The sequence below is a fragment of the Trachurus trachurus genome (assembly GCF_905171665.1).
Source record: "Trachurus trachurus genome assembly, chromosome: 15".
Lineage (NCBI taxonomy): Eukaryota > Metazoa > Chordata > Actinopteri > Carangiformes > Carangidae > Trachurus > Trachurus trachurus.
Genome location: NC_139906.1, coordinates 21,328,117 through 21,354,032, shown reverse-complemented (window position 1 = coordinate 21,354,032; position 25,916 = coordinate 21,328,117). Strand labels below are relative to the sequence as shown.

Genomic DNA, 25,916 nt, shown 5'->3' with positions numbered 1-25,916 from the left:
TTCATCATTTCCATCTCACCGGTGTGTTGACTGTTGTTATTCCTGATCACAGCCTCAGTTCATGTAACTGACACAAACTCCACACTTCCTCTATAAATTGAAATTCCCGATCAACACACAGTCTGTGGCTTCACAAGTGCAAAAATAATTTGCACACCATGCCTGACTGTAAGTGAGGTCTGCCTAAACTTGGATATTCTATTATGTCACTTACATTTCTTAAGTCTCCTCTATTTATAATGGCCATGAGGAAGTCCTTGCTTCCCTTTTGTGGATGCCGCTATTGCAATGTCTGCTACAAGTTCAGGTAAAAAAAAAAAAAAGAAAAAAAGAAAAGAAAAGAAAAGAAAAAAACCATGAATTGCCACATTACAGCAGAGACAGAGAATATCTCTTGGCTTTAATGAGGTGACCTCCCTGTGAGCACTTCTCCCTGCTGAAGCTGGCTGGTGCGTCGGTGCTGTGGTGCGTGACCGGTCAGTCTATTACTGTACTTCCAAAAGCTCACTCCTGCTCTGAGCTTCCCCGTTGAGACAGAAATGAATCTGCCGTCCAGAGAAGACTGTGAGGGGTGGGACCCGGGACAAGTGGCCCTCTTTATGTGCAAGGTGAGTACAAGACAAAATGAGGCACCATCAGACAGCCCGGTGGATACCACGGAGTGTGTTGACCTATTTTCTCATGCTTTTAAAAGTTCAGTTCTTTTTAGCAGTAGGTCACGTCTGACAACTTCTGCTACTGCACACACTGTGCTCTGCTCCAGTTAGTGTTAAAAATGAAAAGGCATCATGACAGGAAGTTCTTTTGCTAAATCTATCCATTTAAATGTTAATGTTGATACCAAAAAAAAAAGTTAATCAATGTGTTTACTTCCCTTAGAACAAAATGTCAGAATGTGCCACCACTGTAAAAAGACTGAGAATCAATGGACACAGACTTCTGGTGAGTCAGTCTTGTTTGCATTTTTTTCTTCTTTTCCATACATTTCCCAGAAAACACTCTTTCCATCCCTTTTGCTTACTAATCCATTCAGGAACAGATCGGGGCCGTGGTTGTGTTCAATTTGTGATTCTAATTACTTCAAAATGGACAAATCCTTCCAAGCAATCATTATTATTATTATGATCATAATTATGGTATTAAAAACAGCTGAATAATTATATATCCTGGAGTTGTTTGTGTTTGTTTTACTAAAAATAAATAGATAAATAAATATAAACTGAATTTATGACGGCAAAAACGTTGGTGTAATTTTCACTCTGTTGTGTTGGAGGAGTTTGGATTTTCCTCTTGTGTAGATATGTGAATCCTAAACCTTTACAAGTGTACTTCCTGTACTAAATATTCAATACATTTGATATAAATATGAATTTACAAAGCTGACAAACAGAGGAGAATTCGCAGGATATGAAAGATGACTAATGCAGACTCTTTCGTTTGCATTCAGTTTGTGATGAGTGATTCTTCTGATATGGAAGTAAGTAACTTCTGCTCTGAGATCACTCTCACTACTTTGTCACTGTTATTCCACGCTGTGTGTATGATCTCTGACACAGTGAGTGCAGGTGAAGCCGCGTGTGTCTCTCAGCACTGAGCGAGAGAGCTGCAAAGTGAGTCACAGGGCTATTAAAGCTGTGATCCCTACTTATTTCAGTTAAGTATCATTAAATCTGCTTCAGTCATGAGGGAGAAGAGGATTTTATGCAGTGAAATAGCTTAAGCATGGGTTTATAACTTCTTAATATTTAGTATTTTGAGGAGGCTAATGATAGCTGAGTAGTGGCTCCTGTGCATCAGCCTGCCTCTAGAAGCGTTCATTCATTTGCATCTGTTTTAGTGGCCACTTATCAGCACTTCCTATCATGCCAACAAACCAGCGCAACAATCAACACCTCTATTCATTCTTCACTGACCGTGAAGTGATTCCATTTCAGGTGGGATGTTGCATCACCGAAACACTTTCCCCATCTCTCGCAGGCTATTCTGCCCCCCAAAAAAATATGCTCACTGTGGACTTTTATCAGTCAAAATCATGAATGTTTCAGAGCAGAGGCTTTGATGTGCAGGTTGCCACTGCAGAGCTGAAAAATGCATACACATACAACATTTGTATTGACTGATACTGTAGATCCCACAGCCAGAGATCCAGCCAGTACACACGAGCATTATTAAGCCCAAGTAAGCACATGCTCATCCTGAACGAGAATAATTCATCATGGCCGCGCAGATGGCCCCACACACCTTAAAGGTTGAGTCTGGAGTTTTTTGCCCAAAAATAAACGCTATACTTACACAAATGAAATCTGTCTTAATCATTCATCACTTATCCCCCTGCCTGTATTTTGGTCTTTTGCTGCTTTGTTTTGCACGGGGACGTTTCTGGATGGAGAGCGAGAGAGTCTGCGTTATCTCTCCAGCCAATGACAGAGCTCAGGTGAAGCTACGTGCAGCAGAGTAGGAGGGCTCAGGGCTGCAGTGTTGCCAACTTGGTGACTTTCTTGCTAAATCTGGCGACTTTCCAAACCCTCTTCGCGACTTTTTTTGTCAAAAGCGACTAGCGACAAATCTAGCGACTTTTTCCGGTGTTGTTACAAACGTTTCTGGTTTGGAGACTCTGATGTGAAAGCACGTTATCACTGCTGTTTTTAACATCGTGATGATGTCATTTAGCGACTTTTAGGACTGCCAATAGCGACTTTCCTTACTGAGGAGTTGGCAACACTGCGGGGCTGCTAGCCCCAGTTGTCCCAGATGTTAGCGAGTGCTAGCATGTCTCTCTCAGAAGCAGCAGTCAGGACCGCACAGAAAAAGAAATATAGTCTGAGTGAAGCGCTGGAGCCGCGGACAGCTAACCGGACATCACCGACAACTAATGCATCGAGTGGTAACAAGTATGAGGGTCGTTGTGGTGAGCTAGCTCGATACTAACTTCGGTTAGCGGTAGCGGTTAGCATCCGCCACTAGCACCCTCTTCCCAGCTCACCACAACGGCCCTCCTGCTCGTTACAACATAACACTGGAGGCTCCCGTTATTGGTGATGGACAGGTATCGGCCCAAAGCTCCAGTGCTTCACTCGGACAGTATTTCCTTTTCTTTGCGGTCTTGACAACTGCTGCTGTCAGGGGCAGGAGGCTACACAGTTGAGCCAGAGAGGAGGGGCCCAGTTTGAATGTTTTGTTTACAAACTGCAACAAACAAAACTCCAGACTCTAAGTTTAAACTAGCTTCCAACCTGTACAGTACAGGTCTGTGGACCTCAGTGTCCCCATCCTCCAGACTGAAATGTCTCAGAACTTGTGCCAACATTCACGGCCCCCAGAGGATGAATTACAGTCATTCTTATATTATCCCTGGCTTTTCCTTTTCTCCCACTATGAACTTCAAATTTGGGATTCAGAGTGAAAGATCAACAAATTTGTTCAAGGATTACTGTGTAATTTACTGCACATAGCTAATCAAAGTCCTCAGGGTATAAATCATGTTGATACTGGTGATTCCATAAATTGGCCTGAAAACCCATTGTTTCTTCTGTTTGTAGCTACACTGACTGTATGACACTATGGATGACAATGTCATTGTTAAGCAAGGACTAAAATAGCCTATCTGAATAGTGATTGGATGAATTGTTTTGAAACTGAGACAGGATCCTGAGAGGATGACGTCTGACTGATGAGCCCCTAACTGTTCATTAAGTGCCTCTAGCAGATTGTCATTTTTCAATCTGAAGTGACATCTCATCTCAGCTTGTACTACACGGAGTGGCTCAAACATGGAGACATTTATTTTTCCTAAATAATGAATCCTAATGACTTTTTTTCCCTTCCAGCACCACCATTAACTTCATTTTTAATTGCATAAAATAATGAGCGAATACACAAAACTAGTGGCTTTCCCATCAGCTTTGGCATTACTTTGTGTTTATAACTTGCAAAAGCTCACATGCTAACAAGCTCAACTGAAATGGTGAGCATGGTAAACCTTATAGCAGCTTCAGGAGACACAAAGGAACTCGCTGTAGACTTCTGCAACAAAGCTGTGATGAGAGTAACGGTGCAAAACCATGGCTTCAATAATGATGAAGAGGTAAGGGAAAACAGGACTCCTCTGGAGTTTTCTGTCCAGCTGAACTGAGGAAGTGAGCAAGAAGGGTCTTGGTCAGCGAGGTGACCTACAACCCGACACTCACTCCGAGAGACTCTCAGAAGTACCTGCAAAGATGGAGCAACCTGCTGGACGGTCGATCATTTCATGAGCACTCCATCAGCCCTGACTTCATCAGACAGCCGGAGACTCTCAAAGCATGAGTAAAAGAATATCTGGTCTGATGAGATAAAAATCTAACTCTTGGCAAACACACCTGGCACTGACCATCATCACGTGGCTAATACCATCCATGGAGTGGCATGGGGCAGCGTCAGGATATAAGGGTGTAATCACAGCAGCAGGGACAAGCAGACTGTTCAAAACTGAGGGAAGGATGAATGCAGCCAAACACACAGAGGTCCTTGAAGAAGACCTGAGACTGGGGCTACAGTTCACCTTTCAGCCCGGCACTAAGCCGAAGCAGAAAGCCAGCACAGCGCTGAAGTGGCTTCGAGACAAATCTCTGAATGTCATTGAGTGGCCCGGCCAAAGCCCAGACTTAAACCCCATAAAGCATCTGTGGACGGACCTGAAGATGGCAGAGCACAGACGCTTCCCATCCACTCAGAGCCCGAGAGGCTCTGCCAGCAAGAATGAAATAAACATGCCCAAATCAACGAGTGTGAGGCATGTAGAGTCCACCCACGAAAACTGAAAAACAGACGTTTCACCCATTTAAAGTTAAATCTACAAGACAACAAGGTGTGCAAAAGGTTAAGAGGTCTGAATACCTCCTGAAGCCACTGTGCCTCTGAAACATTAGCATGTTAGCGCTGTCGACGCATATCAACATGCTCACAGAGCTGCTAGCATCAACTCTAGATCCCTAGTCTTGTTAAAGGTCACTGTGATAAAATATAGCTGTATTTTCAAATGTCTGAGTGCACAGGCACAAGTAGGCACAAGCCACATACCACAGCATTTATAGCCAAAGCTAGTTTAAAATATCCGTCCATAAGAAAGAAATAGGTACAAAACCACACAAGACATTTGCCTTTACAAACAATAAGCCACTAAAACTTGGCTATGTATTACTTGAATAATTTCCTACCAGAATTGCAAAAGGAAAACATAGTGAATATAATCAGTGATGTATGCTAGGTATGAATTGACAGAAAAGTTTTAATAGTTAATCATCAATCTGCATTATCACACAGTATATTTTTTGGCTTTCATGCCTTTATTTGATAGTACAGTTGAGAGAGACAGGAAATGGGGAGGCAGAGAGAGGAGGAATGACAGGCAGGAAAGGGCCACCCGATGTGGGATTCGAACCCAGCTTAAAGGTGTACAGAAATGGCCGTTTGTCCTGTTTGTCGCGCCGAGTTGTCACGAGCTGCAACACGAGTTTACCCGAGTGAGGAAAACGAATTTGATTGGTCGTTATCGAGCGGGCGGGATATTCAAAGCTTGGGGCGAGCCCGAGCTCCGTGTGTGTGTGCGTGTCTCAGACGTTTGAATGACGGATTACGGATCCAATATCAGTGGCTGGTGAATCGTGTACAGGCTGACGTATAATCCGTGCGCCTGCATTATCCAATGCGAAAAAAAAAATACACACTTTCATCCCGGATTTACTCAAAAATAGAATTTTGCACAAAGTTTGGCCTACAACGTCTGAAAGATGAGTTATCACATTAATTTTATGACCCAAAGTGGGCTCAAATTCAATTTTCTTTTCTGTACACCTTTAAGCCTGCTTAACCTCCTGTGCCACTTGGCGCCCTCGAATACTTTTTACTTTAAAGGGATAGTTCACCCAAAATTCAAATTTCATTCATTATCTACTCACCCTCATGTCGACTAAGGGTGAGTAGATCATGAGTGAAAACTAATTTGATTTTTCTTTTCCGTTTCAGCAGGTGGTGCTCTTTACTTTTTCAAGCACTGGTGTTGCTGCTCGTTGTAATTATCCAGTTCCTCTTCTGTTTTTTTACCCGAAAAAGAGAAGTTTTTTTTGTCAGTTTTTACAGTTGCCTCTGGCAGTGAAATGTCACTTTCTGTTGCAGAGGAATTGTACAAGAGCAACTGTAAAGGCTTTGATGCTCCAGTGTAGATAGAATCAATGCTGCGTTACAAAGCAGAGAGATGTAATACAGATATACTTATACCGGTGTATATTTATATATGTTCTCATTTTTTCTTCAAGACTTTACAGCCTCCTTCGACTCAAAAATATGTTTTGCTTACAATTAGCTCAGATATTTGCGCTTCACTTTACAGGATGTGAGGGGGGAGAGGTGTAAGAAGCTGTATCTTATATTAGTTTTCAGTTTTCAGATATGAATGTACAAAAAAAGGATTTTGTGACGTCATAGCTATTTTTGAAGTCAGACATGGTCAAACACACATGCAATGTTGAAAGCCAAGGTACACACGTCTTGTAATTGAAATTTTCAACTGAGTAAAAACATAAGACACATTGTGAGATTAGCCTATTCCTAAGAGTCTTTACATTTTTTAGACACATTTCTGTAAATTTAACACACATGCATGATCACACGCATGTGTTAATCTTATAGCTGCTACACAGGCAGCAGAAAAGCAGCAGAAATTGTTTATGGTAAGTTGTGTTTGACTCATCAGGAGCTCTCCTCAGCATGTGTCTAAGGGCAGAGAGGGCCTGAATGTCATCCAGAGAGTGTGCTGCTGCTGCTGAGCTTTGCCTTTGGCTCATTTTGCATATTCATATGATACAGTAGAGTAGATAGAGCAAAGGTCAAAAAATCCCTAAGTATATAGATAAAACTAAGTAGGCAACATGGATCTGAACTATACCATCATTAAACAGCTTCGGGCTCTGCCTCAAATGCATCCTCTTCACATCACACCTACAACGCGTCCTCATCAGTTTAGAGCTGGGGGAGAACAACACATACACACAATCTAATTCTGTCTGAGTAGTGGGTGGCAATGTACTACAGTGTCCTACAGTGTGGCTAGGAATGACAGTCAGCCAGCAAAGTGGAGATAAAGGCAATCTCCATCTTTTTGAAGCCATGTTCGATCACACAGGTAGACAGATTAAAGAGACATGTATCAGATCAAAAGAACTGTCAGCCTCCATCTCTGTGACGCTGCGGCTGGTTGAGGAAGTCACTTTTAACGTCTGTGGATGACATCAACGCTACAAACAAAGGGCACTCAGAAAAGACAGCCCATGCACACATCAATTGGAATAGAAATCGCATGATTACTTTGTTGCTGGCACCACATGTCTACAGTGGGAAGCTGAAATACAAATGATATGTGCTTTATGAAGAGGCGTTTTATTAAATATAGGGTGTATCTGAAAGGAGATTAGGAGTTAATTCGACCTCAGCCTCACTAAGTCTGATCTAAATTTTGACTAACTTCCCTTGCGGGATACAAAAAAGGGGAAGAAAACACCTTAAGCTGTGATCTTGGGACATTTTTTGTGGATATGTGAACATGTGGAAACTCCTCTCACCAGATGACAGTCATGAGACACCAGGCACAACTGCTGTGAAAGAACCGGTGGTAATTTTGTGGGCATGTAGCCGCGAAGCTGCTCCCTGTATCGTGAAATGAAACTCATTATCAGGGAAGGCATTAACAAATGTTCGTCGTCGTGTCAGACACCCATGCACTTACTGTTTGCTATTCCCACGGTATAAGCCACATGTGAACAGAAACAAAACGTGGTCATTGACGTGCCTGCTTTTGAGTGAAACTGAAATTTTAGACTTTGGTAATGTGCTTTAAGCTTCGGCATCTGTGTTTGGGTCATTTTACATGCAGAGATGAGAGCAACAACCTCGAGGAAACAACACTGTTCAATTCATTCCAAACATGGTACTAGCAGACTCTGAGTAGCCTGTAAGGATGTTGAGGGGACCATGGTTCCAGTCAGCCACTGTGTAGCTGTTGTTAGTATTGATAGCCATTTGTTTTTACCTAGAGCAGGGGGTGTCAAACGTACGGCCCATGGGCGGGAGGCGGCCAACCAGGGTGTCCAATCTGGCCCGCGGGATAAATGTTCATCAAATGTTAAGCTGCCAATATGTATTTAGCTTTGGAGTTTCGCTTTTGTTGTAAACGTTTTAAAATCAGCCCTGAGAGCCCTCCACCAATAACTACAATTGTCTGTGTGTCATTTGCCACATGTTGTTTTGACCTAGAACTGACTGCCTTTTTATGGGTTTGCCGCCGACAAAAACATTAAGCCATTAGGGCTGCTAATTATGGCATGGAAACATGATATATATCCTATTTAGTTAAAAATGTATTATAATGGTATATCGCCCAGCCCTAGTTGGAATTACATGTATTTTTCTCAAAATTTCAGGTTGTTCATAATGTTTTGTCAAAATGATAGTTCATGAACCGTAAACATCTTAAAAACACACTTTGCACAAAGTACAAAGGGATAAATGTGGAGTTTTCGTTATTTGCATGTTATTATGTGATCATTTTACTGGTCCGGGCCCCCTTGAGATCAAATTGAGCTTTATGTGGCGCCTGAACTAAAATTACTTTGACACCCCTGACCTAGAGGAAACCTGCAGAGATCAGTATCAAACGTTTAACCATCTTACTTCTATTTCTATCACTTCCTGCCTTGTGTTCAAGTTAGCATCCTCAGCAACTAGCCCAAGCCAGGTCAACGTGTCTTATCACTTTCTAATACCACGGCATTGTAGTGTTGAGTCTGCCCTGAGGAAGCAGCAACGCTCCTCATGACCTCCTGTCTTGCAAACGCATCAGTGGTTGAAGGTGTCGCGTCGGCAAGACTTGTAAGTAAACTATCTGCCACTGCTTATATTGGCTATTATAGGGAACTAGCCCTTTTAAAGCTGCTATGTGTAGATATTTTACATGATTATACTTTTCCATAGGTATAAATGGTATGATGTTTGGACAAAATACAAAACACCTGCACAACCTAGTCTGAATGTCTTTTTATCATGTCAGTCCACGATTTTGAAAAATCTCAACTACTGGACTGATTGCTAATACAATAGTGTTTCTATAATTGTTTCATTCCAGATGGCTTATTTTACTTTATTTATTTTTTCTACCATTAATAAACCCTGGGAACTTGGGAAGCCCATCTGAATTTGTGTCTCTGGTTATAGAGAGATATTTTGTTGTATAACAACATTTTCTAGATGAGGCATACTTATTGTATATGTGAGGCATCTTTGTGTAAACTTCAAGTATCATTTAAATAAGAGCCAAGTGTCCTCTTTTTTGGAAATCAAAATATGGTCGCCTTAATGAAGTTGAAGCAAAACGTCATGGTGGATGAATGGATGAATTCCCTCGAGCCGAGCAGCAGATTAAATTTGGCATCAGGCCAATTAGTTTGTTTTTGTTTAGTTTTGTAATACTGTTTCTGCAAAAAAATATATATATATATATATATTTCCAGTAGCCTTAGTGTAAGTTTTTTTTTTCCATTTCAGACTCTCATGGCAGACATTTAATGTAGCATTTGGTTCTACTCTGAAAAGTGCTATAACCAGAGCCACAGAGATGAGTCGTTGAGCTCATTCAATGAGCTGAAGATGTTTTATTCCTGATGGCTTTCATTTTTCTCTCTGACCACGCCGGCTCGTAAAGAGGCCGAGAGGTTGGTTTGAACACATTTCTGTCTAAGAAATTAGCTCAATCATTTCAACCAAAGGTCAAATTTCACACTGAACAATCAAAAGAGGAAAGAAGCAGAAGGGATAACAGCGGAAATATGGAATCAATACTTTGGATAATATAAAATCAAGGATCAATTGTAAAGACAGACGTTGCTCTGGATAAGACTGAAATTCCAGCAGCACCAACAAGCTTCCCATTAAAATAAGTAGGTTATACTGCTGTAATTAACACTGGGATACGGGTGGAAAATTACCTGCCGCAGATTAAAATCACTGACCAGTGCAGGTGATGTTAAATAAGGACCAGTAGAGTGAACATTCAAAAAATCTACTGCTCTAAATCTGGCACACACACACACACAGCGATCTATTTACACAGATCACACTTCCACTACAAAAAAGACATTCTGTTAATGTAACCATGAGAAAATTATAACAATGTGTAATAATTAATAAGATTAAGAGTGTTGCTTTACACTGTGATTGAGGTCAATGGTACAAAGGAGAGGCTGCAGCTTGTAAAACTGTTGTGTCTCATTCTGACAAGCACAGACAATCCTATAAATAATTCAGTGTGGGAGCAGAGCCCGAGTATCCACTGGGGCGGACTATTTGATATTTCATTCGGTGTCAAAAGGCTAAGTCTGATTTTATACAGATAGGATTTTTTCCCCCTGTAAGCCAGTGGGATGATCAAGTGTGTATCTGTGAGGCCAAGGTTCAGTTCTTTGAAGGAGGTAAAGCCTTTCATATTAAGTGATCTCACTCTGATTTACAAATGATTAAATCACAAGTCCTACTTAAATGGGCTTCTCACTGCGCTGTGGGTTTGGGCAAATGCATGATTGTGCTGCATATTCATACGCCGAGTTAAAGCATTATCAAGCCCCTCCACCCCCTCATATATATAATATCTGTGATAAATCATACACAGCTTTGAAAAACTACCATACATTCAACTGTGGGCATCTCCAAAGTACATTACACATGTTTCACAGGAGACAAAGAGCCATTCATACATTATTCATATCTCAATTAACTAGCCACATTAGACCCATACCTCATTCATTAACCTCTCCTAACAAGCTTTTATCAGTTTGTTCGTTTGACATCTCACAAACTTAAAGGAACAATGAAGACTTTTACAAACATCTGTTGTCATGGATCTTCATCACATTACGACAAATATAAAACAGAACAGCGACAGAGCAAGTAACGACCTGGAGCGATGAATTATGAATGAAGAGGGGAATACATAATTTAGCGGGATTTGTTGCATATTTTATGGTAATCATTTTTCCTTTCATTTACGAATCTCTATTGCCTTACTGTAACACAGACATTAAAATGCGACCAAAAAGATTACAATGCCGCGCGTAGTCGGATAAACTTTTAAATGTTTGATGATTTCTGTGGGGTTGTGTAATATGGTGGCAGTGTTTTCCCCCAGTTAGAGGAGAAAACTCTTCACCTGACACTCAGCAGTTTTTTTTATTATTATTATTATAAAAAGGAAACCAGGTCACAGTAAATAAATACATCTCTTTATCTGCGCTTTTCTTTTTTAGAGATTGTGTCTCCTGCTTTGTGTTTTTCTTTCTCCACAGTTAGTTTCATTGCTGTGCTACATGATGAGTTCATGAATAAAAAAAGATTTGATTCATTCTTTTATTCTGATAAGATCGATGAGCCCTCGAGCAAGGCATCCAACCTCTAACATCTCTAAGAGCGTACAAATATCTGACCTACAACACTGTGAAGCTGCGGGGTATTATTATAATATATTAATTTATATACTATAAGCATTTGAAATGGCCCTAGGTGAGATGCTGCCATCTCCTGTTAGCTTGGAGGTAATACATTTCTATAGCACTGCTCACAAACATGTAGATGATACAAACATGTATCATCTGTGCTCTGAGGAATCACAGTCATGTGTGAACTCTGTGATGTCTAATTTGTCCTCAACTTGTCACCGTGTGTTTACCCTCGACTTTCTCTGATGTGTTCACAGAACCTGTCTGAAAGTGAGATGAGCAAATTCAGCCTCATCCATCAACCGTAAGTAACACTTATATACAGGCTGTCATCACTCACACCAATCACACACACCCCAATCCAACCATATGGATTGCATACACAACACATGTACGTATGCATAGATATTTACTTGTACAGCTGGAACTGGATTTGTATGTGTCCAGATGTGTAGAGAGGTTTTGTCTGTCTGCACCTGCACATTTGTCAGCGTGTGTTTGTTATTTGTTTGTGAGGTGCGTTCCTGTTCATGTATCCCCATGTGTATGCGTGTTTATCTGAGTGTGCGCGCATGTGTCTCACATAAACTGACGCTATTACTTTGATATTAGTCAAACTGACGATGCATTTGCAAGATACTGTATCTGCATCAATTTGACATTTTAATCTATTTAGAGCTGATGTATAATTAAAAAGGACATTAGTGTCTGAAAATACACCATATGAATGAAAAAGAAAATATCCTTGTCAAAAAGATGTAAGGCTCAGTGTGTAATTATGGTTTAATACAAATTACAATTATTACTAAATTCTAATGCAAACTCACATTTTGTGATGTGATGTAAAAATGAAAATCCATTCAACATCATTAGAAAGATTCTCCTTTATTCAGCACTAGTGGTGAATTTTGAATTAAACATTCACAGTCCACACACAGTTTTTCCTGCACATATAACAAATTAAAGCAGAAGTAAGTGATATATTTGTGTTAATATAAGTCTTAAATAGTTATATCTTCCGACAGCAATCACTTACATAGAGTGTTTGGTCTGAAACACGGGTCTGTCAGTCACTCTGCTCTGCTCTGAGCCGAGGAGAAAACATTTATCGTATCCTACAGTTTTTATCCAATGAGGAGAGAGAACGGCATGCAGGGCTGTGTGTGCAGTCAAGGAACGCCGTGAATGTGGTGACGTAGGGACGAGGACTGTTATGGTGCGTTCAAGGAAACTCGTATTTTTCCGACCGTGAAGTCGTACCAGTTCGATCTGGTATGAGTTCACCGGTCGGAAGTTACGAGTGGCCGTTATAGTGACTTTCACCGGTAAAACAGGTCGGAAAAACACGAGTGGGTTGCCTGGAACGCTACAAAGTCGTAAGTTGTGACTTGAAGCTGTAATTTACGATTTCAAAAGCCTGCCTGGAACGCAGCATTAGCGAAAACGACCGGACCACTTACTTCTGCTTTAATTCTTTTAATTGAAATGTTTCACCATGCTGTCAGGCCTTAACTAGTTCCTGTTTTGATCAGTGACGTGCTTGACCTCTTGGACGGGGTAGGCAGGCGATCACAGACCAAAACAGACAAACAGCATGAAACAAACAGGTTTTGTGCATTGGTTTGCACAGATAAGTCTTAAAATGTGCAACACCTTCTCATCACAATCCATGCCATCCACACCGTCCTGACAATCAATAACAGGATCGCGATATTGGACCGCCGCTCACATTACACAACAAACCGTTAACAATTAATTCACAAATAATGTTAACTGTACTCAACAAGCTATTATTACAAGGTTTACAACGGATATGACAGAAAACCTGGGCTGTGTGTGTGTGTAAGAGACGGAGGGAGGGAGAGAGAGAGTACATTTAAACTTGCTAACTGTTAGCCACCGTAGCTCAGGCGTTGGTCTCCCATCAGGTAAAAGCTGTGGTTTATTCCTCAAATGAAAGTTCATGAAGTTGTTGAGCCTATCCAGTATAGTTATATATCACTGCTGTTGAATTAGCCGCTAAACTGCTGGACGCTAAAACCGAGGGGGCCGTCTGTGTGTTGACAATTCATGAAAGCAACGTGACTGTAAGTGCCGCTCACACGTAGTAGAGTTACATTAAAAGGCAGTGTAGCGCTCGGCCTTTTGGCATACATGTAAAGTCTATGTGGGAACAAACTGTGCATGCCATACACACACCATACTGGCAGAAGAGGCAGAGATTCTCAGGATTCTGAGTGGGGCTGACCCAAAAAATTTGAAGCCTCGAAGCTTCGTTCGTTGCCATGGTAATCGATCATGAAGTCTGTGATCAATTTTTTTTTTTTTCTTTTTGACACCGGTTCTCATCGGCAATTGTTACATTGAAATGAGTAGGCTACTTGGCATCCTGGAAATCTGCCTAATTTTGGAGACATGCTGTGTGTTTGTTTGCCATACATTCATTAGTTCCGCTACGATCGCCCACTGCCCCTCCCCCTCCCCCGTCAGACGTTACGATCGGCGCACAGAATTCTGAGATTAAAGTCAGAATTCTGAGATTAAAGACAGAATTCTGAGTCACTTTCTTTTTTTCCCACAGTGGCCCTAATCCTCTTCCGTACACTGCCTACCCTGACTGCACGTCACTGGTTTCGATACGATCATAGACTCACTGAACCAGGAAGTCACATGTTGTGTCAACAGCATGTAGTGATTATCCCAGACAGACTCAGTGTAGGCAAGTTTACCTTTGGCAGGATTTGTATATCAGAAAATAAAAAATAAAAAGAGATCAGACTGAATGATTTCTTCTTTGTCATGAGTCATACACAGATCCTCAGACAATCCAAACTGTCTCTTTAATTTTTGAAGTATGGATATTCTCCAACCACAGCAGACGTCTATCGGTTACAAAGTTACAAAACCCCTCCATCGCACAAACACACACACAAGCACACACACAGTGATTCAAACACATCTTAACTATGTTTCATCATGGGGAGAAAGACACTGAAATGGGCTTTAAAAACATTGTTAATAAAATTGCAATTTAGTTCTAAGACTTTTGAAAAAAATATGTATGTATACGTATACTGTATATATTATTATTATTACAGCATACCATTCAGGAAATGAATCTTTGAATATATGGAATGAGCATAGGATATGCCCGACCTAACCCACCTCTAAGAAATGTCAAACCTTAACCTGAACCGCCCGAGTCATCTCCTCACAACCACAAACACAAACACAAACCAGAATATTTCCATACCACTATAGAAATACATGTCGACACAGACACACACACAAACAGACAGTGTAATAGATCATCTTCCTCCCAGTGTGACAGGAAAGGTTACGCACTCCCTTATTCTCCATATATAGAAAATCTTAAGTATTACAACACAGTACTTTCCGTGACTGATCATGGATGACCTTACACATAGACCTGTTTAAAGCTAAAAAAAAACCAAACATGGACCTCGAGCACCTGCAACATCGGTAATGATATTTTGTGATTCTTTAAATGGAGTTGTGTATTTCTTTGCAGATGATGGTATGCTCAGAAATGAAAATAAACACAGACATTTGTGTGTGAAATGGTGAAAAATGACTAAGTAAAAAACCTCTCTAAAAACATCCATGCACTATAAGGCCTCCTAATTTAGGTGACATGCAATCTGCACAGCTGTCGGCAGCTGTTCATACGACAGTGTCTGAATGGAAGCGGAATTTAAAAGAATCGACAGAGATGTGATGAAAGAGGCTTGTCGAAAGTGTGGTCACTGAAATCTGTTTGTGTGAGTGTGTTGGGGGTGGGTGGAGTGGAAAAGAGAAGTGATTTTTCTTATGACAAAAAACAAATTCCCTCCCCTCCGTGACAAGGACATGACTTGTAGCCAAACACAGTGTTCATTTACGTTGCTCTCAGCGATGCTCAATGCACACGAGGAATGAGACCCCAAAATGCAAACTTTCACGTTAAACATGAATATGGACACGTTGGGTAAACTCGCTGCTCCCGCCACAGCGAAGTTTCGGTAAGAGAATCAGATATTTGCTAATCCTTTTTCATGCCGGCGAACCTGTTGCCACACTTGACACTTAATAATTACTTCCATTTTTTTCTGAGTTGAAGGTCAGGACAGCTCATTATATTGCAGATTTCATTTCCTTGTTTCTGATGGACTGTGCCATATTCTCATGGTTTTCCAGGCAGCTCCAGAAGATCGTTCAAGACATCAAGAAAAACGATGGCAGCCTACTGAATAAACTAAGAAGGTCAGTGCTTAAACTTTCCAGAGCTTTACTACATGCTAATGATATTGGGGGGAAAAAGTGGAAATACATCAGTGCAAATCAATCTAACCAATCGCATTTGCTGATCTAAAAAATCTCAATACGGTGTATAAATATATGCATCAGTGAGGAAAGTCAATTCCTCTTTCACAACCGTTGGAATGAGAGAGACAGACCCGCAAGACAAAAATAACTTCAACAGATGTCTGTTATTTCGCTTTCCTTTCCTGAAATGAGTCCCTAGTAGACGAATAAGGATAGTGTAATGGCACAAAGTCTTACTGGGGAAATGTATTCTCATACAGTCTGGAAAATATACATCGGTACAGCTATGATTACTTATGTAAATACAGACCTTTCACATTTGTACAGTACAGGTGTGTGCTGTGATGCATGGAGCTGAGAAACACGTCTTTAACCAAGACAATGTGTCAATACTCAAACAATCAAAGCTTATTAAAGCTCATATTATTACAATAAATGTCTTAATTAATAACAGAGGGAATTGTTCACACTCAATTTATTGTTGTCAATATCTCTCTGTATGACAGACTGAAAAGCAAACCACTTCCAAAGGTGCCTGCACGAGATTACAGAGGTAAGAGCTGCGTCTTCATCTCTGCCTCCTCATCGAATGGTGTGAATGATGCAGTAAGAGCAAGTGGCTGCCTGTCACTTCCACAGAGACACATGGAAGAATTGTTTTATGATACCACAAAAATTGGTCTTATTTGTTGTTGACCAACATGATCAGACCACACTGGAGAGATACCTAATAATTCCAGTGTCAGTGATGGAAGTTTTGGTATAAAATTTGCACCTGCTACCTCAAATCAGCAAGAAAACACCATACAAGTGAATTTTACACTACAAAGATTATAATTGGAGGATTTATCAATGTCAGAGACTGCTGTGCTGATGCCCCATGGTGACTTCAGCTGAAGCTGGAATATATTTTTGAACAAAAAAGGGCTTTTGTATTTTTATCCAAATTGTGTTTCTGTAGTTGGAAAACCTTCAAACGGCATCATACTGCATATACAGTATACTGTATTTACTGCATGTAGACTACTGCACATCCTCACAGCGGACATGTGAGGATTGTTTTAGGAGCAAATTGAAGAAGTTTGGATTTTTATGGTGGTTGTTGGTGGTTAGGGTTAGGTGACGCCACAAACATGAACATTTAAAGCCGTTCATATTATTATTATTTGCCTATATGCGCCTGCATAATTTCTCAGACATTTGTTCAATTATTATTATTATTACATCATCAATATCTACTCTATATATGATTATCATATTATTATTATTATTATTATTATTATTATAACAACATATTGCATCTTCTTTCATTCATTAGTGTGACTAAGTATGCCAGACACTAATGCACCAATATAAACTGTGATTTGCGCACTGAAAATAATAATTTTAAAAAAGGCTATACAAGCTCACATAGTATTGCATCATGAGGCGTTCTGGGCTTGTAAATATCTTATGTATAACTGTATGCATTGAATTAACAACGGCAACAATCTGCAGTGGTGGGTTAGGGTTAGGCAGAATAATTCAGAGTAATTGTGATGGTTAAATGACTTGCATAATGCCTGCCACCATGAGCAAGCATGTGGGGACAGTTTGAAGGAAAAAGTGGCAGAAACCACGTGCTGAATCAGAATGATGGTGGTGATTCAACTGAGAAAAAAACCCTCAAAAATTAACAGTCTGAGAAAAATGTTTCAAAATGATCTTACATCTCATCATCAGTATCAACCATCATCATTCTGCAGGCAATAATCACACTGCATAAGATTCATATCAGCACCAAATGTTTATGATGACAAAAGCCCACATTTAGTGTGAGTGAGTGTTCAAGAGTTGTTGCTTTTTAACTGTCTTTGCGTTATGATTGCTTTTCTGTTGCTGCTCTTGTTTTTTTGCAATACATCATTAATCATTTTTAGGTCCTCCTAACTTCAAAGCCAAAACTGACTGGCTGCTTTATGAAGTACCGGTACGACAACCTTACAGTTTGCCTTCCTGTCATTGATGATTGATCTGCCAGGGTTCATACTGTTTCAAAGGAACCTGTGGATCACCACAATGGGCCTCATTCACCAATATCTTCTTAAGAATCTTCTTAGATTCTTTCTTAAGTTGTTCTTAAGAGGTTCCTTAAGAAAACCCTACGTCAGATTCATCAACGCGTTCGTAAGCCTCAGAATTGTTCGCAGTGTTCTTATGCCATCTCCTCGTAAATTGAGGGCGTGTGCCAGGTGAGTCTAATTGACATATGATTAGCATGTAACCGCCCCATCAATGCCCGTAAAAGGGCATGAGACTGCAGGGCCGTGTGCACACAGAAGCCACAGGCACTGAGCAGAGAAGGTGAAGTGAGAAAGAAAGTTGAAATGCTCAAATGAAAATCTGGGAGGTAAAAGTAAAAAGAACTTTAGTAGTGAAGTGGAGGTACTGCAGCAGGAATTAAACAAAGAAACAAACAAAAAGCTTATATTTAGTTTATATTTATATTTAGTTATATTTAGTAGCATCAGCAGTGGATGCAGCTATTTGGGTTATTATCAGAGAGACCCACACTCTCACGTGTGCCATCATAAATATCATTCTATTATTATCACATATGATTCCAGTAGTGCAACGGATCGCTGTTGATCCGTGATCCCTTCAGAATGCAAGTTGTCCGCGGAACGGTTGATGAAAAAAAAACTGTTGTGTGTAGTGTGAACACTTACAGTAAGTGCACCGTTGCAGCCCACAATTAGGGAAAAAAAAAAGTGTAAATTATTATTATTAATATATATGATTATTAAAAACATCATAAAAGATAAGAAAATAATTCTTATTCAAATCATATAATATCATACAGAACAGAAGAAGTTCTCAGCACTTAAAGGTGCGTACTAAGTATGCTCCTGACTGTTTGTTCTTAGTTGAACAAATTCTGGATAAGAAAACATTCATGAATGCCACAATCTTCGTAAAAAACTTTGTAAGTAGGACTTAAAAACTAATTTGTTCTTAAGAACGGTTCGTATGATCTTTAACACAGTTCCACTGCCTGCAGTTCAGCTTCAAAATATTCATACTATATATACACACAGACATCACCTCAGCTGTTTCCAGATGTTGTTTTGACGACCATGCTGTGCTCAATTACGTGTAACTTCTGTTTAAATTAGATCATACAAATTGCAATACAATCACATATATAGAGATACTTCAGCCGTTCCAGAAGTGAGGAGACACGCTCTGCTGGTTCCTCAACAGACCTGCTGGGGCTTTTTCCCCCCCCCCCCCCCCCCACCCCCCATTGCTGCTCTTTAGCATGTTCTTCTAGACAGCTGGATTTTATGAAATTCACACTTCAGATGTTTGCTTTCAAACATTTGAACCCATCTCTGACTCATAATGCATTTCCCTCTTTCCACTGAAACCCATTTACATTTCTATCTACAGACAATGTAAGGGACAGTGATGAAGACCTGTCTGACCCCGATTATGTAAGTTTGGAAAAAAAAAAAAAGCAAATTATAAGTAATTTAACCACCTGTTGTTTATGTCTGAGATGTTTGTTTAAAACACTGTAGGTGTGTTGTTCCCAGGATAATGACACGTTTGAGGATCAACATGAGGACAACTATGAGCCTCCACCCAGCCACAGAGCCCTGCCCAACACCCCTGCTTCCTTCCCAAGGGGGGAGTACCTCGGTAAGTACCTGTCATATGTACGATAGGCACTGTTTTTTGTTTTTTCTATCCTATTTCATCGATATGAACATGTAGAAATGTTTTCCATGAACTGATGATGCAGTCAGCAAAACTTGCACATGTTGAGTTTCTATATGTTTCATAGTTTCCCCTTCTTCTGTTATTACTCCCCTCCCCAAAAGTGGAATTGGTTCATTGAGCTTCTTCAAGACACACAGTTCACCCAAAGCCACAAAACACAGAAGGCAACTGAGTAGTGCTTCATGCAAATGCTTATGTCCTGCTTCTCCTTTCCAGACAGCTGCCATAACCGACCCAGCAGACCACCCAGGAAGCCCCTCCGCCCCGACAAAACATCAAGACAACTGCCCCCTGAGCCCAGCCACATGGCAACTGACGAAGTAAAGCAGCGTTTACTCAAAGTTACATAAATACTAGCTATACCATAGCCATGTCTGAGGCTGATGCTTCCTCTTATTTGTGGATAACACATCCTGTGTCTTGGTTAACTGCTTCCATCGAATGTTAAGCCGTGACGTGACGCTTTATTTCACAACCTATTGTTTTCCAGGAAGACTACATCAGTCCAGATGGCAGCAATGATGATGACAACTACATAGAACCTGCAGAGAATCCACCTGCCAGTAAGAGACACAGCCAGATAAAGAAGAAAAAAGGCTAAAATGTCAAATACTTAAGATAATACAGTGTCATGCCTCTCTTCAGATCACATGATGCATGCTGGGAGCAGAGCAGGCAGGGAACGCCCCTTGTTGCCTACACCTAAACTAGAACGTCCACCCAGTCCTGGTAGGTACAACAACAAACATGATGTAAATCCACAACTCCATCTGTTCACCAACTGTCCTGCAGCTAAACCCTGTGTTGAATGTATAATGTGGTCCAAATGTCAGGGAACCTTCCCAATCCAGTTAAAACTGTACCATACAGAGACTGCATATGATATGATGTCAGTCGCTAATTTGTATCTTCCATTATTCTAGCTTTGAAACAAGCCTGTTTCTAAAAAAAAAGTTTGTGAAGAGCTGACCAAAACATCTACGTCACCATGATTGTGATGTTTTGGTCTTGAGTAAATGTCACAAGGGAACCACTAAAGTCTTTAGGCTTCATCATCTGGTAGCAATTAGTGGACACCATGTAGAAAATAGAGGATTAATATAAAGTTTACAGGGGGGAAGTCCCATTGTCTGAATTAGGCTACATTTTAATCTATTGACCTCGTAATTGTCAAAATAAGCCTGTAATTAGGCCTATACCTACAGTAGTTGACATCACAATATCCCAACATGCAACAGTCGAAATCAAAACAAGGCCATTTTGGCTGGAATGCGCGCTTTTTTCAAATGAGTGCCAAGCATAGGATTGGTTGCTACCAGCTAACTAATCAGCTGTATTCAAGCTACACAGCTGTTAGCTACTTGTGCCCCATGGTGCCAGATAATAGGTCAGGGGCGAATAAAGGGGAGAACATTTTATCTTAAAGGGATATTTTAACATTTTGGCAAATTTTCCCTATTGCCATAATCCCTATAGTCATAGAGGGTGTGCATTACCTTTATCGGTGCATGTTGTTTTGAGATCTGCGGGGCAGAGACGCAGAGAACATAATGGAGGTGAACGGTACAGGTGCCCTGTCCCTCATCAAACTCAAATACACAATCCAACAACTCCAAAACACTCTCGTGGACAAGTTGTGACCTGCACACCATGCAATGAAATAATGTAACCTAACCAGTAGCCTGATCTGCCCACTCCATATTTGATGAGTTTGAATTTTATGCAATTATGGCAATAGGCGATTTTGCCAAAATGTTGAACTATCCCTTTAAGCCAGCAAAAGTGGACAGCTGCCATAAAACGTAATAAAACATACACAGTGTACTAACGTGCTTATTTCTTAGCAAATTACATCACTAGTTAACGACATACAAGTTATCAATTAACGTTAATGTTACTACACTGGCCATAGCTTAACTTATGCTAACGTAGGCTAATGTTGTGTTATGCTAAGTGACACTTACCCTGTCAAGACAGCTCTTCTTTAGCCGGTAGAGTCCAAAGTTGAACATTTATCATAAGGGCCAGGTGCATTGTGTCCACTTGTTCCCATCCAGAACTTGTTTCCAATCCAGTTTAGCTGTAACTTTAGACGTCGGGAGATATGGAATATCGTCCATTCCGGTTTGTGAAAAGCACCCAAGGGTCTGCTACGTTTAATTAATCGACTTTGGGAAAATATAGCTCAATTTCCCATCAGCACTGACACTTGTTTAGCTAACGCTTTTCCTGCCCGCGTGGCGGTGCAAACAAACCGAGTCACGTGAAGTCCCGACCTTCTACTATCAACTCCCTCCGTCCCCTACGAATACAGAGTGAGAGCGGGCAAGTCCGCACACATACAAACATGCAGCTGAGTGTAAAAATGCAGGCTTTTGTGGCTCTGGGCCCTGCCTAATTTTGGCTTTGGTTGTATTTTCAGATTTTTATGAAGTTCCTGAGGTAAGTTGTTACAAAATTGACAAGCATTTTAAAGGTTTTTTTTATAATTCGAATTAAAAGCTGATTACATTTTATGGCATCATTACAGGAGATGTCTCCTCCTGCAAGCAGGTCAGTCTGACACTATATTTATTCAGTCCCTTAAGTTGCAGAGTTTCAGTCACAACGACTAGAGGCTGAGACTAAACTTTTCCTTGCTCTGTCTTTCAGATTGTGCCCAATCCCCACGACACAGTCCCATATTTTTCCACCCAAACCCAGCCCCAGGTAGGCTACGACAGACAACACTGACATCATGTAGAGGCCTGAGAGATGTCAGATTTGGAAATACAATTTAGATAGCCTACTTACAGTCTGTTAAATAGATCCCAGTAACTTCCTTTACCTACATATTAGTTTGCTTTGCTTTCACTACACTAACAATAAGTTGTTGTTACTTCTAGAGTGAATATGAGGAGATCTCCCCCTCCTGTAAGTGATGATTTGATTTCTTAATGAGGTTTGGTGTGTGCTGCATGTTCACAATGACACTGACCTCTTTATTTATTTATTTAGTCTTTTCAGGTCCAGGAGCCCACGGGTGAGGATGAATATGAAGTGTGTGATGTAGATGATGGTGAGTATTAAATCAAACATCTGCTCTTCCTCCATCTCTTTGATTTGCATTCTGAACTCTGCTGTGAATTATTTGAGCACGATGCGCCATCTAGTGGCAAGACAGTTGCACAGGAATAACAGATCCTCCACAGTTAACACCTGGTAAATCACCTACAATATCTCTGGATTATGTGCTTCTCAAGGTTTCCATGATAAACCTGCAGATAGTCGTCCTCCACTTCTACCCAGACCTTCACCCAGAGAGTAAGTCTCACTTATCTGACATGTTTATGAGTAGGCTACTGTATATATATTGAGTAAGACAGGAAGTAACCAGTTGTCTGATCTAATTTTTCTCTCAGGAGGTCACCAAAACCCCCTGTAAAACCGGTAGGGTGTTTTCATACCAAATAACACAGAATATCACTCATTTTATTATAGACATGTCATTCATATGATAAACTGATGGTGAATGATCCAGAAAATAACACACAATAAAACTAAATGTGACTGTCTGTCTGTTACAGAAGCCGGATTTAAAGTCAAGGGAATTTGAAAGTAAGTGTTTGCAATAATTTGCATTATTAGTTGCACCAGAGGGAGCGTTTATGAAAGACTCTATAATCAGCCAGTTAGTGCAGTCTATTCCTCTGAACCTCTCATTCCCACATTGAAATGTTACCAGTATGCATTTCATTTTCTCTGTGGGTTTTATGTAGATTCATTCTCCATGTGGAGGTAATAATGTGGTCCAGCTGCAGACTTTTAGTATCCCATGATGATCTTACGTACACTGATACATACATATGCTGCACTTGAAAGTTTCGTGTTTTACTTGATAGCAGATTAATGTGCGTATGTGTGGGTTTCAATAGGTCAAACGTTGCCTATGATGCAAACTGACCACAAGGTTCCTCCAAAGGCTTTTACATTGGACTTGAATCGACCCAAGTAAGAACTGAAACATGCAGTTTGAAACTGTGCACTGTACTGTACATTGTGCATTTCTGCTGTGTGTGGTATATTTACCCTGGTGTGTTCTGTTTGTGGTTTCTATTGCAGGATCAAACTTCCACAGTTTACCTCCCTCAGTAAGTTCAGTGTATGTGTATGTGTGACCATTCCCACAGAAGTTTTTTATACATACCGGTACATAACAATAAGAAGCACAAATTTAGACATTAAGTGTTTGCACATTTGTAACCCCTGTGTGCTTTATTACTTTAAAAGTGACCACCCTGTAAAGTCTTCATTACATCAAATCACTATAATGTTTTGTCTCTTATGTCTCAGAACCAACTGACAGACAACATTTTCCTGCTGATAACCAGCCCCTAGATGAAGATAAGGTACTACATAAAACATGACATTGTACAACTCAAATGTCAAATGAGTCAACATATTGCATAATAACACGTTCAAAAAATTATTTGGACCTCCCAGGATGCAGATGTCTATAACAAACCCTGGTATGCCAGTTCATGTGACCGCAAGACTGCTGACGACGTTTTGTTTCGCTCAAATAAAGTGAGAATTGTTTTGTTTTTTATCTTTTGTTAATCCAACTGAGCATTACATGGATTATTTCCCATGACCCCCCGCTGGTTGTGACTGTGAGTGCTTTGTGCTTTGTGTTTCAGGACGGGGCGTTTATGGTGAGGAAGAGCTCGGGTCACGACATACATCAGCCCTACACTTTAGTGGTGTTTTACAACGGCAGAGTGTACAACATACCGATCCGCTTCATACCAAACACTCAGCAGTATGCACTGGGACGACAGAAGAGAGGAGAGGAGGTAGGAGTGGCGAGCGTCTCATGGTCAACACCCTGGAATTTGGAGGGTTTAATCTAGGATTTGCCCAATATGCTTAAAAAAAGAGCTGTTTCAAGTCTGCCCCCCTGGGTAATAAAGTTTTTACAAAATGCTGGGTAAAGTTTGGCCACAACTGTTGGTTTTTAAAGTATTATTGTTTGACTTATGTTTTAACCTAAATTCTATACAGAATGAAAAGGCCTTGAAACAGGTTCAGGTTCAGGTTCAGGTTACTTTATTGATACCCAAGGGTAAACTAGTTTTGCAGTCGAGAGTTAAACAAGCAACAGAAAACGCACTTAAATTCAAAGCCATGTAAATATTACAATGTAATCATTCCTTAAGACTGGGTGAGGTGGGTTTTACTGCAAGTTTTATTATGATCAAATATATACCTGCATCAGACAGTGACAACAAGTCTGTTAGTGTCTCAGTGTGACCGTAGCCACAGAGCTGTATTTATTGTGAGGTCGTTAGCAGGGATCATTATGATCATCATCTGTTATGGTCATTCCTGAAGGTAATTTCACACTCAGGATTGAAACACTCAAATTGAATGGACAACAGTAAATATGGGCGCACCATAAAGAAAATAGGATGTAATTTTAGACACAGCTGGGGAGTTGGCACGCACAGTACTAGGAACCTAAAACTGAAGCAGCTAAATGGAAATCAGCTATCAATGTTTCATTGTTGATGTCCGTGCTTGTCCCGCTGTGATATTAAAATGTGTGGTGCAGTTTGTTTAGAAAGCTTGTTGTAATGAACATTTTAATTCAGTGTTATTCTGTTCTTATGTTTTCCTGGCACTGGAAAACTTTGCAGGTTTGGTGCCGAACTAACAGTGAACATATAGGGAAGCTGAAACTCATAGGGAAATGATAGTGTTTGAATTTAATCAACTCATACTACTACTTGGGTTAGCTGATAAAAGATAGTGGCTTACTTTATCTAATAATGGGAAATGGGTGTGTGGCATCATACAGATAACTGTCATAAATCACCTATTATGCATTAGCTTACTCAGAACAACTGTTAAATCAGCTTTGAAAGTCATTTAAAAAAGTGGCATTCAAAGACAAGTCAAATCGGAGCTGATTAACAGAAAGAGATCAATAGAGATTTAGTTTTAAACAATCCACTCATCCGTCTTTCTTTTTTTTTCCTCCAGTATTTCAGCAGCGTCTCCAACATCATCGAGAACCATCAGAGGACCCCTCTGGTGCTGATCGATGGCCAGAGCAACACCAAGGATGCTACCAGGCTGTGCTTCCCCATGAAGCCTTAAACATGCCGGCAAACAGCCGAGCGACCTGCTGTGTTTACCGTCGAGACGTTTCACAGAGGTGATGTGGTGATGCCCCCCCTCCCCCCCTCCACTGGGAACTGGAGGTGCTGCTCACACGGCCTGTTTGCTGGACTCTGCCTGCACTGCTGGCCATGCAGAGCTCAAGTA

General features: G+C 40.6%; 1 protein-coding gene across 4 annotated transcripts; it reads left to right on the top strand.

Annotated features, from left to right (window-relative positions):
* The first annotated feature begins 412 nt into the window (after positions 1-412).
* On the top strand, positions 413-25,851 carry blnk (B cell linker). Of its 4 annotated transcripts, none has more exons than XM_083987721.1 (24): positions 413-608; positions 880-942; positions 11,774-11,820; positions 15,714-15,779; positions 16,349-16,395; positions 19,275-19,318; positions 19,421-19,526; positions 19,824-19,927; positions 20,098-20,170; positions 20,253-20,336; positions 22,030-22,049; positions 22,138-22,160; positions 22,260-22,316; positions 22,493-22,520; positions 22,605-22,665; positions 22,850-22,910; positions 23,009-23,036; positions 23,174-23,204; positions 23,522-23,597; positions 23,709-23,737; positions 23,940-23,995; positions 24,090-24,173; positions 24,287-24,442; positions 25,632-25,851. In XM_083987721.1, the coding sequence occupies exons 1-24, from the start codon at positions 540-542 to the stop codon at positions 25,746-25,748; spliced, it is 1,530 nt and encodes a 509-aa protein (XP_083843847.1). In that variant the 5' UTR covers positions 413-539; the 3' UTR covers positions 25,749-25,851. The 4 variants fall into 4 exon arrangements, with proteins under 4 accessions (XP_083843847.1, XP_083843846.1, XP_083843849.1 ...); XM_083987720.1 differs by having other exon boundaries at positions 19,406-19,526; XM_083987723.1 differs by lacking the exons at positions 413-608; positions 880-942; positions 11,774-11,820 and adding an exon at positions 15,398-15,538.
* The last annotated feature ends 65 nt before the right edge of the window (positions 25,852-25,916 follow it).